The sequence below is a fragment of the Homarus americanus genome, unplaced genomic scaffold (genome assembly GCF_018991925.1).
Source record: "Homarus americanus isolate GMGI-L3 unplaced genomic scaffold, GMGI_Hamer_2.0 scaffold34360, whole genome shotgun sequence".
Taxonomy (NCBI): Eukaryota; Metazoa; Arthropoda; class Malacostraca; order Decapoda; family Nephropidae; genus Homarus; species Homarus americanus.
Window position 1 is genome coordinate 40191 of NW_024739403.1, and position 12310 is coordinate 52500.

The following is a 12310-nucleotide window of genomic DNA, read 5'->3' on the forward strand; positions in this document are numbered from 1 at the left end:
AGTTATTATGATAATCTAAGTGTTCATTGAGTGAGTGAGTGAAAACTATACCACGCATAGAGAGGGAGGAGGTACTGAGAAGAAGAAGCAGAAGAAGAAAGAAAAAGAAGAAATGAGCAGAGGAGAGAGAGAGAGAGAGAGAGAGAGAGAGAGGCGTGGCGAGGTGTTGACTGTGTCTCCCTCTCGCCCCTCTCCTAAGTCCAACGTGAGTGAAATAATGACAGGCCCTCTACCCCCCACTCACCACCCTCATGAGTGGGTTGTGAAGTGTTTCCTTTTCACCAAACTTAAAAGTGAAGTCTGGTTTGAGTGCACTGATCACCTCTGACTATACAAGAGCTAAGGGAGCGGTGGCCGAGTCAATACAGCACTCGCCTTCTGTCCTATGGGTATACTGTATCTGTTTCTAGCCACAGGGCAATGTGTCGTAAAGGGATAACTATAACTTAAACACCAGAAAAAGTCTAAGGTATGCTGTATTTACACTGCCTATGATGACGTACTTCGCTCAAAACACACATGAGCATTCTCCGTATATGCTAACATAAGCTAAAGGTGCTGGAGATATAAATGTGTGATGATATTCTAAAATGTTGGGAGTTTGTCTGTAGCTGTATAGGGTCCGGCGTGTGTCAACCCCTGGACTGAACTTAACAAGAGGGGACCAAAAATTGATCACTGGTTATATTGAGTTGCCTGTCAAAATTATATCCCTCATGGACTAAGAAAAACCAGTCAGGTCAGGAGAGACACGTGCTGGACTGATTAAACGCAGCCAAAATGACACAGAGGAGTGTTTGGGTGGGTGACCGAGCCTCACAGTACAGTAGGAGAGTAGCTTACCTCTTGGCGTCGTGCGGGGAGAGGTCGGTGGAGGAGGTGTCAGCGTCACGGCCCTTGCGGCGCCTCCTACGATAGGCCAGGAAGGAGGACTCCTCTCCTCCCGCGCTCTCTTCTGACGACGACCACTCCGCCGTCCCGTACCTGCCGGAAGGACTCATTATACACCACTATTCATTTTTGGGGTATGAAAAAAAAACCCAGACTTGTGTAAAATTCAAATGACATTAAAATATAAACAGGAAATCCAAGTAACTTTGTGAAGAGTTGTAAAAAACACTCCATCACTACACTAGACACTGTGACCCCGCCAACAAAAGTGTGACAGGTGTACGGAGGGACTGATAGGTGATCAATATATCCCGTGTACAGCATTGGGGAGGGGGGGGAGGGCAGAAAATTATAGTATAAGAACACAATAGAACCCAGATGGTAACAGCCCGTACAGGCAGGCAAGTGACAATACAATACAAATGTCTACAGAAGAGCTTTGTTCTGGGTAACTGCCTGTGCGACAAGATCCGTGTACCGTGTTGAAATATCTGGGTGGTGTTGAGTGTTCGTAGTTACTGTGATAATACACACGTGTACACTGTCTTATGGTGAGAGGGTGGAGGCTCACCTGGCAGCTATCTGCTTGCGTCGCTCGTCCTTGTACCGTTGTATTCTCTCCCGCCGCTCTAGTTCGGCCCTCTCAGCCTCAGACAGGTCAGTGCGAGACCCTCCCCCGGCCCCTCCTCCACTGCTGTTTTGCTGCACCATCCTGCTGTTACTGCTGCTGCTACTACTACTGCTGCGGGCGGGAATAACAGAGTGAGATTACTTAAAGGATAATGCTACCACAGCTGTATTTTTAGAGGTATACAAACATGTTATAACAGGATAACGCTGCAGCTGTTGTTGTCGGAGGGATACAGTCTCACCCTGTAACTGAATAACAACAGGAAATATACTGACGCAGACCTCTTGGCCACGTGTTACTAACCAAAGAATATAACGTAAAACACAGCACTGCGTTCCTGGTAACCTGGATAATGTGTGTGTGTGTGTGTGTGTGTGTGTGTGTGTGTGTGCGCGTGTGTGTGTGTGTGTGTGCAGACCATCGTGGGAAAACAGTGCTAACTCCCTCGCTTGCACCAATTAAGACAGTCAGTCAATCACCATTAACAACCGTCACTTGCTCCATCTCTCTCCCAGGTGCTGACCAACAACACGAGAGAGGGTCAAGGCCTGAGAGAGAGATAAAGAGTCTGTCTGGCCAAACAACCTCTCGGTGTCTCGCGGTGGAGAGAACAAACACAAATCAAGATGGCCATCAAGACCCACAGAGTTCATGGGTCGTGTACAGTTAATGTCACTAATTCGCCAAGAAACGAGAAGTATTTGTCCGTTTCGTTCTTTCCCACAGCGGCAGAAGACCTTGGACGAGTAGTGGACAAAAGTACCAATAAAATATCTCAAACCAACAAAAATAGTTGTCCTTTTGTCGACGTCTCCAGGTGTGTCATAAACCTATATGATAAGATGTTAACCTATAGTCTCGGGCCTAAGGTGACCTAACATAACCTCTATTGACCTCCAACTACTACTACCACCCACACAATTTATCCAGGATCCGTTACTAGTGAATGACGTATCACCAAACAATAGGATTAAGAGGCAATTAAACCATTAAGATAATTAAAGATTCATTAACTTCAGCCGTAATGTTTTCTATTCATCATAAAGGTCCATTGTATAAATTATAGAATAACATAAGTTGCTTTAGAGTTTGTCGCGTTAGGAGTTCTTCTTACGGGGTCTAACTCTAAGTACAAAGGTCGTTATATTGTCCTCAGGTATGGCGGGACACTGTGGCGGTAATGTCAGGTGGCGGGTAAAGGAAGTTACATAGGTTAGGTATAATACTAACCGTGACGATTAAGTAAAGCTAAACTGTAAGGGTTAAGTAAAGCTAAACAGACGGTTAAATAAAGTTGTGACGGTTAAGTAAAGCTGTGACGGTTGAGGGAAGAAGCTGTGACGATTGAGGGATGTGAACTAAGGTGGTTAAGTCCTGTATACAAACCACCGCTACTAAGGCTATACCCAGGACAAGCATCCGATCACACACGACTATATTATACAAAGGTCAATACAGTTCCTACCCTAACAATAACTAACAGCTTAAAACACATACAATTACAACTTCCTCGTGTTGAAAGGTACTCATAAATAATCTCCAGCAAGTCCGTGGTGAGTCTCAGTACAGTAACAAATGGAGTGAACAAAACACACAATGAAATGACTGGTTGAGAGTTATATAAAGCTTTGAATGACTGGTTGAGAGTTATATAAAGCTTTGAATGACTGGTTGAGAGTTATATAAAGCTTTGAATGACTGGTTGAGAGTTATATAAAGCTTTGAATGACTGGTTGAGTTATATAAAGCTTTGAATGACTGGTTGAGAGTTATATAGAGCTTTGAATGACTGGTTGAGAGTTATATAAAGCTTTGAATGACTGGTTGAGAGTTATATAAAGCTTTGAATGACTGGTTGAGAGTTATATAAAGCTTTGAATGACTGGTTGAGTTATATAAAGCTTTGAATGACTGGTTGAGAGTTATATAGAGCTTTGAATGACTGGTTGAGAGTTATATAAAGCTTTGAATGACTGGTTGAGTTATATAAAGCTTTGAATGACTGGTTGAGAGTTATATAGAGCTTTGAATGACTGGTTGAGAGTTATATAAAGCTTTGAATGACTGGTTGAGAGTTATATAAAGCTTTGAATGACTGGTTGAGAGTTATATAGAGCTTTGAATGACTGGTTGAGAGTTATATAAAGCTTTGAATGACTGGTTGAGTTATATAAAGCTTTGAATGACTGGTTGAGAGTTATATAGAGCTTTGAATGACTGGTTGAGAGTTATATAAAGCTTTGAATGACTGGTTGAGAGTTATATAAAGCTTTGAATGACTGGTTGAGAGTTATATAGAGCTTTGAATGACTGGTTGAGAGTTATATAAAGCTTTGAATGACTGGTTGAGTTATATAAAGCTTTGAATGACTGGTTGAGAGTTATATAGAGCTTTGAATGACTGGTTGAGAGTTATATAAAGCTTTGAATGACTGGTTGAGAGTTATATAAAGCTTTGAATGACTGGTTGAGAGTTATATAGAGCTTTGAATGACTGGTTGAGAGTTATATAAAGCTTTGAATGACTGGTTGAGTTATATAAAGCTTTGAATGACTGGTTGAGAGTTATATAGATGACTTTAAATGACTGGTTGAGAGTTATATAGAGCTTTGAATGACTGGTTGAGAGTTATATAAAGCTTTGAATGACTGGTTGAGAGTTCTATAGAGCTTTGAATGACTGGTTGAGTTCTATAGAGCTTTGAATGACTGGTTGAGAGTTATATAAAGCTTTGAATGACTGGTTGAGTTATATAAAGCTTTAAATGACTGGTTAAGAGTTATATAGAGCTCTGAATGACTGGTTGAGTTATAAAAAGCTTTGAATGACTGGTTGAGAGTTATATAGAGCTCTGAATGACTGATTGAGAGTTATATAGAGCTCTGAATGACTGGTTGAGAGTTATATAAAGCTTTGAATGACTGGTTGAGAGTTATATAGAGCTCTGAATGACTGGTAGAGAGTTATATAGAGCTTTGAATGACTGGTTGAGAGTTATATAAAGCTTTGAATGACTGGTTGAGAGTTCTATAAAGCTCTGAATGACTGGTTGAGAGTTTTATAAAGCTCTGAAAGACTGGTTGAGAGTTCTATAAAGCTCTGAATGATTGGTAAGAGTTTTATAGAGAGCTGGCGGGCTTTAAAATGTTGCCAAGACGCTCTAAACAAGTTACTGATCTAGCCTACGTGATGAGTGAATAGAGGCTCACCTTATTCTCTTCTCCGGGGAGCCTGAGTGGCCGCCATAGTGTTTGTCTGTGGTTCTCTTATCTTTCTCCTCTTCTCTTTTCTTCTGCTTCTCGGGGCTCTTTCGTCTCTCCCTCTCCTCGCTTCTTCTCCTGTCCTCACTCCTCCGTTTTTCTCGCTCGACGCTCCGTCTCTTCTCCCGTTCAATACTTTTCCTCCTCTCCCTCTCCTCACTCTTCTTCCTCTCCCTCTCCTCACTCTTCTTCCTCTCTCGGTCTTCGAAGGATTTTCTCTTCTCACGTTCTAGGGATTTCTTTCTCTTGTCTTTATCTGCGTTTGTCTGTGTCTTCTCTTTACCAGCTCTCTGTCTCTCCCTTTCCTCAATTTTCAACCTATCATATTCTAGTTTCCTGTCCTTCCTCTCTCTCTCCTTCAGTCTCTCTGTCTCTGAATTCCGTTCAGGTTTGCTTCCCTCACGTCTCTTCTCCCTCTCCTTCGGTCTCTCTCCCTCACTCTTCCGCCTGACCTTCTCCTTGGCTCTCTCTGCCCCACTCTTCTGCGCCTCCCTCAGCGGCGAGCGACCTGAAACACACCAAAAGGAACAAGTCAGGATAAAAATTGTAACGAAATACTGTCTGCAAAAAGGAGGGAGAGAGAACTTTTAAGTGTGAAAGTTGACTGGTTAAAAAAGTAAGAGCCCTGAAGGGAAAGGTTCAAGCAGGTGGGGGCGAGGAAGAATGGGGAGGAAGGGAGGGGGGGATGTGCAAGGTTGCCAACAGCTACATAGGCGCCACCCACCAGACATATAGGAAACTAGGGAACAATTGTCCTAAAAGATGGCGCAGTAAGAGGTTTAGACAACACTGACAGCGGTTAGAGATTTACGAGACATATATATATATGGAACCACTGCTAAAAAAAGACAATCTCAACCAAAATACTCTGAACAGCGACACACAAAAAATAAACATCAATATTAACCCACCAACTGCACAATGACGACCCACCAACTGCACAATGACGACCCACCAAATGCACAATGACGACCCATGAAGAAACTCCACCAAGTCACTTATCAACAGTGATGGACGCAACTAGAGATTACTGAAGAACACCTAGGACAAAAAATATACTCTAACCACGCCCACTGGCAATCGTAGTGGCCATGTGGCAAAATATAAAAACTACGTGTAAAAGGAAGTCACGAACAAATTATAAAACTTTAAATGTGAACCAAACTGTGGCTAATTATATTGCATCTAGTCAGTTTTTTTTCTGTACTCGTGCATGATGTGATAACATGGTGTAAAGCTAATTAAATTCTTTGTTCAATATTCCTAATTATAGATGGCGTTCAAGGTAGCTCACCAGACATCATCATCACTTCAGTTAAATAATCAAATATCACATAACGTCGGTTCCTAGTCTTTATTTTAGTGTACATGACTATGTTTATTTATACCGTACAGGGAGTTGATAGATCTTTAGTAAATAACACACACATATTTTTGCCCAATGTATATTTTCAGCTTTCGGGCTGCAGAACTTTTTTCAATAAACCGTTAACTTTTATTATTATTATTATTATTATTATTATTATTATTATTATTATTATTATTATTATTATTATTATTATTATTATTATTACACACACACATTTCATTTTATTTACATTACATAACAAGAATCCTGGTGGTGAACGACTGATCCCACATAACAGCTACAACCATCGAGTCTGTAATAATTATTTTAGTATGACCTAAAAGTCATCAGTTTTCATAGAACGTTTTCTCTAACCCGACTAGTCTGATACAGTAAAAACATATAGTTACTTATATAAATCTAAATAACTACAAGGTTAGATTTTTAATTCCCACAAGTCACCAACAGACACCCCCTCATAGATTTAAGGCCATCTTGACTATGGGAAGCCACCTTTCAATACCTCTGTCGGGGAGGCGAAATGGTGTGATGGCCTCAGACTCTCTTTATACTCATATAAATACACACACATTAATAAAGGTCAACCAGCTCCTGCCTCGTATAATCATTTACTCGAGATGTAATGTACTTCTAATATTTTAATTCAGCGGCTGGCCAGGACTCATATCTAAAGGTTAATGTGTGGTATTTTAACTGGGAAAATAAAAGATTAACTCAACACGGAAAAACTCAGTTAGGAGGCTAATGAAATGTGGTAACTGTGTCTGTTGTGTGAGCAGCTTTCCAACGCATTAAATTCTGAAGGTCTTATTATTCAGTTTGTGGAAAGAAACGCATTACTCAATTTACCTTACCAATAATAAGTTAAAACAGGTTTCTTTAAGATTCATAGTGGCAAGAATAATTACGTTTCATGAATCAAAACCCACACCAGGAGACGGTGTTTTATAACTAGGGATTCGATGTTCTCTAAGGTTCATCAATAACAAATACAAAAATGAAAGCAGTGAAGAATGTTAACGTTGTACTGCGCTTGAACGTAGCCCAAATTAATACTGAAAGCAATCATAAATAATTAAACTGAAAAAGAGACTAATCTCAATCTTCCTGGACAACACACACACACACACACACACACACAGACGACCAACACTATTACTTGGGAGCCCAGGCAATCCTCAATGATTTTGCGGGTTTGTTTGAACAGGAAAATACATAAACCTGCTAACATGAACAAACACACGCTGATATGGAAGCACTGTGTAAAGTGACATTTTTAGACATTGCAGAAACAAAATAAAACTTTACACAATCCTAGAAACTTTGCAGCGTAATTAATCATCTTCCTAACCTATCTAACAATAAAACCCATATTACTTACCAAATGTAACTTCTGAGCCGGTACTGTTTTAAACATACTTAAGCTTCACATCAAATTACTACCTTAAGTGCTTGTCTCTTTAAAATTACTTGTACGTGTATCCTAGTGAGCAAAAGTTGACTACCGTTATGTTTGGATATACGCCAGGTGATGCAATTGTATTTTTATTCTCATATAATCATTTTACAACTCAGAGATCACTCACCATAGCTGCTACAATCAGAAAAGTAAGTGTTCTATAGTAGACGGAGGAAACAACACGCCCAGCGCACAACTATACACCGTTTTGCTGAACTTACCGCTGTGTTCTTTGAATGAAAACATTACGACAAGTATATTCTCGTTTTATTTTCATATTTCAACACTACGTATAATATCAAATTATTTCAATCTCAACCAAGAAGCAGTCTCATCTGGGATATAGTTTACTACAAACTCTAGCCGTTCACACCTCACCACTGTCCATTGGTTACAATTTCCTGCCCTCTCCGTGAAGCAGAAAAGGCTTACATAGCAACCAACTTATTTATCTAAAGACAATAATAGACAAAATATTCGTCTTCATAGTTATAATAAACTTATCCAAAGCTATCCATATTAAATTTAACTTTGGTTATTAGCCAAGGTTAAGTTTTATTTTGTTGGATTAGCGCCGTGTGCTAGAGGTTAGTGTCTTCAGCTCTAAACTCCTCAACCAGCATTAAGCCTTAACACCTGGCTTCTGTAGGAGTACGGACATAAAAATTTGAACTCCGCCATCATATGATTTATTAATTATTCTATATCTATATTGCACAACTCTATCACATATGACTTACTGGCCTCCCTACATAGACGCAGTGTCACATATTCAAAATAATCAAACCGGATAGTGATAAATGTTAGATTACTTTCTCGAAATATGCAAGCACAACAAAAGTTTTCCTATCAGTTCTATTACTCTTATAAAATCCATACTGGGGTAGTGTGATATACAAAACTCGTGTACATCGTCAATTAAATCATTCTTCCGTTTATTATATTTTTACCGTGAAAAAATCTGAGCACTACCTTTCTTAATTGTCCTTCAACGAGCGAGTAAAAAAATATAAGTTCAAGTGTTATGATTGCAGCGTTGATATTATCCAAACTCACAATATTTACTTTCATTTTTTTTAGGTTAAAGCCGAAAAAAATATTTGTAAAAAAGAACTAAATCCGTCTGGCAATAAAACCGTTACCCCTCAAAGACGCTTAATGCGTTCTCTGTCACAAAGCTTATTTCTCGGTTTTCCTTACCAAAAGCACTAAAGAGGCAACTATTGTAGTGTACTGACAATATATACAAACAAAATGGCCAAACATTGGTTAAATACTACAAATAAAACTACTCCGTCATCTTTGTTTTATAATGATATCGCCTGACCCGACTGAAACTGAATCTTAAATTCGACTAGTTCACAGTGCCACTTAATAAAACCCCCAGGCTTCTAATACTAAACTAAACTAAATTACTCAACTACTTAACAAGAGTCGTGTCGCATTTATTTCTCTCTCTATTGCACATTTTATAACCCTTGTTCTGCCCGAGTCACACCATGATCCGGGCCATCTTTAATGTGCTTATGAACGGGCCCGCCTGCACCTCGTCCAGAGCCCAATAAAAAGTGCTTTGAAGACTCTCTAAAAGATTATGAAATTCCTAACAGCGTTTATGGGGATTCCAGAACGCTTTTATTATGACTATTATTACTATTACAGCTCCTCACTAAAAGCGGGATGGCCATTATTATTATTATTATTATTATTATTATTATTATTATTATTATTATTATTACTCGTATTATTATCATTACTCGTATTATTATCATTATTATTATTGTTAAACTGGATGCATTTACCCTGACAAGCATAAGAGTGTCTCATTTATTTACAAACAACAGTTGGTTGTAACACTAGTCAACAGCCGTGCAATGAAAGATTGTATTTTTAGCCAGTGTGAACAGTAGCAGGGAGGTAAGCCAACCACTGACGGAGTGATGCGGGCACAGGCGTGGGTGGGTGGAGGAGGAGCACTTGACGACCATCTCTCCACTACTGGTTGTTACATCACCAAGTTAACCTCATGATAGTGCCCCCATGGTGAGCCCTGTCCCTGAGTCACCCTGTGTGTGTGTGTGTGTGTGTGTGTGAGTATTACCTATGCTGCCACAACCTCTTATTAATATTATAACAATACTCATTACCAACCCACAACCCTGTAACTACTGTCGAGACTACAATGTTTACTATATTTTCTCTTGATAATTGTTTCCAGCTGGACACATTAGGTTCCTGCCCGGATATACTAGATATACTGTAATTATACTTGGCTCGCAGTGTAAAATCTTGTTGAGAATATTTTGATCCAATTTTCCCTCACAAATTCTGAACATACAAACAGGTATTTTGTCCCATAGCTCTTAATAAAATTCAATTAATCTCGGCGATATTTTACACAAGTTATGAACAAGTAACGCCCTCTGTTGACCGATACATCTTATATTACAGTTATGATACGTAATTTATCACGACCAGGCTTCTCTGGGTATTGTTAAGTAAATATCTAAAGATAAAGTGGAATCTCTGGGCAATTTTGACGTCATGTTTGATATCATTTTTGCACTCCTCCATCGCCTGTCACCACGTCAGTGTGTGTACGAACTTCAGAACATCCGGGAACAGGATTCTACCTTGATTTTTTCCCGTCTAACAGAAAATGTGGGAGATGGGTCTAACTGGCTTAATTAAACTACGGCACAAAGCGACGAAATGCAGCTTGGAAACTGCACAAAGACACTACACTAACGAGATGCATTTTCTTAACCCTCAATTGGGGTAAAAGAAAATACTATAATGCACTAAGCTTTGAGAATAAGCACCAGTCGCGTGTAAGGCTTTGAGTCCTACGCCCACCAGCCACTGAGGGGTTACTGATCGTACCCCTCCTGGCAACACTTAAAGGCGTACATCATGATAATATTCTTACCCCTCCCCCAGTGTTCAGGCACCCACGTATAGACAACCAATCACCCAATCCGGTCATCTACCTTCAGCGAGCACTCACCTATCTATAGCGACCACCCATCCGTAACGACCATTACCAAGCAGTAGCTAAACCAGGCACCCAACTGTAGCGACCACTCATATAGAGCAACTACCCACTTCCCCCTATTATCAACCTACACATAGCGACCACCCACGTACAAGCGCTAGTGTAAAACATTTTGCCGTGCCTTTACAACAGTTAAAGGGACCAGAAAAGTTTGGAATACAAAAAAATACCAGCAGGACATCTCACCTTACCTTTCGAACCCGTGAACCTGATAACTCTATAGAGGGGGCCAAACCGATGTGCCATTCTGACGAGTGAAACAGATAGGTGTGTCAACTTTCTTCTGTAGAGGGGCTGTATTCCCCAAGTCTAGTACGATGAATTTTCTTCCTAGCTGGGGATACAAGAAATCATCCTACGAGTTAACTTGAGCTACGACACAGAGCGAGGGCAGTGTGGTGTGATCTTGGACTTCCTTAACTAGAGGCTTCTATTTGCCACCTGTTAGGGAGGGCAGTGTGGTGTGATCTTGGACTTCCTTAACTAGAGGCTTCTATTTGCCACCTGTTAGGGAGGGCAGTGTGGTGTGATCTTGGACTTCCTTAACTAGAGGCTTCTATTTGCCACCTGTTAGGGAGGGCAGTGTGGTGTGATCTTGGACTTCCTTAACTAGAGGCTTCTATTTGCCACCTGTTAGGGAGGGCAGTGTGGTGTGATCTTGGACTTCCTTAACTAGAGGCTTCTATTTGCCACCTGTTAGGGAGGGCAGTGTGGTGTGATCTTGGACTTCCTTAACTAGAGGCTTCTATTTGCCACCTGTTAGGGAGGGCAGTGTGGTGTGATCTTGGACTTCCTTAACTAGAGGCTTCTATTTGCCACCTGTTACACAAATACGACCTTGTACTATTGTTTCTGTATAAATGGAGGCAATAAGAAACACATGGTGACGTAGGGGATGGTGATGGGTGTGACGTCAGGGGGGAGCAAACAAAGGTGAACAGACAAACGACCAGCCAGCGATCAACCTGGGGTCGTCCAGACTAAATTCTCAACGATTCTTACGGTAATTTCTCCTTAACTATGGATCCCAGGATGTATTTAACTGGACCACTTAAGCAATGAGTGAATACACAACACATCTTGTTCTAACGGGAGCTGGTTCGCCGGGGCACCCCAGTCCACCCAGCTATAAACTGCCTGAACTCTGGTTAATTGGCTCGTTAAACAGCACTTGAAACCAATAATCCTCCAGGTGAAAAAAAAAATACATGTGATCACCCAGGTCAGATAACCCGGCCTGTGGTCACATATACTGTAAGACCACTGAGGCCCTGGGTGGTGAAGAGTCCAGGACACAGTGGGTGAGGTGGTGAAGTCCAGGACACAGTGGGTGGTGGTGGTGAAGAGTCCAGGACACAGTGGGTGGGGTGGTGAAGAGTCCAGGACACAGTGGTGGTGAAGAGTCCGGACCAGTGGGTGAAGGTGGTGGTGAGTCCAGGACACAGTGGGTGGTGGTGGTGGTGGTGGTGGGGAGGGGGGGGGAGGGGTGAGGGTGGGCAGATGAAGGGTGAAGGAGCGGATGTGTGAGGTGAGGTTAGGTTAGGTTAGGTCTCTCACGGCGGTCACAACACCTTGGTGATTATGGTGGTGATGGTGTTAGGTGGTGGTGTTGGATGGTGGTAGATGGTGTTGGATGGTTGTAGA

At 41.1% G+C, this 12310-nt stretch overlaps 1 protein-coding gene across 1 annotated transcript in view; it reads right to left on the reverse strand.

Annotated features, from left to right (window-relative positions):
* LOC121874603 (zinc finger CCCH domain-containing protein 13-like) overlaps positions 1-12310 on the reverse strand; it is a 141912-nt gene that overhangs the window by 28535 nt on the left and 101067 nt on the right. Inside the window, exons 7-9 of the mRNA XM_042378829.1 lie at positions 4733-5291; positions 1463-1630; positions 844-984 (exon numbers count right to left, since the gene is read on the reverse strand). Of these exons, the coding sequence (XP_042234763.1) occupies positions 844-984; positions 1463-1630; positions 4733-5291 (868 nt within the window). The remainder of the gene's footprint in view (positions 1-843; positions 985-1462; positions 1631-4732; positions 5292-12310) is intronic.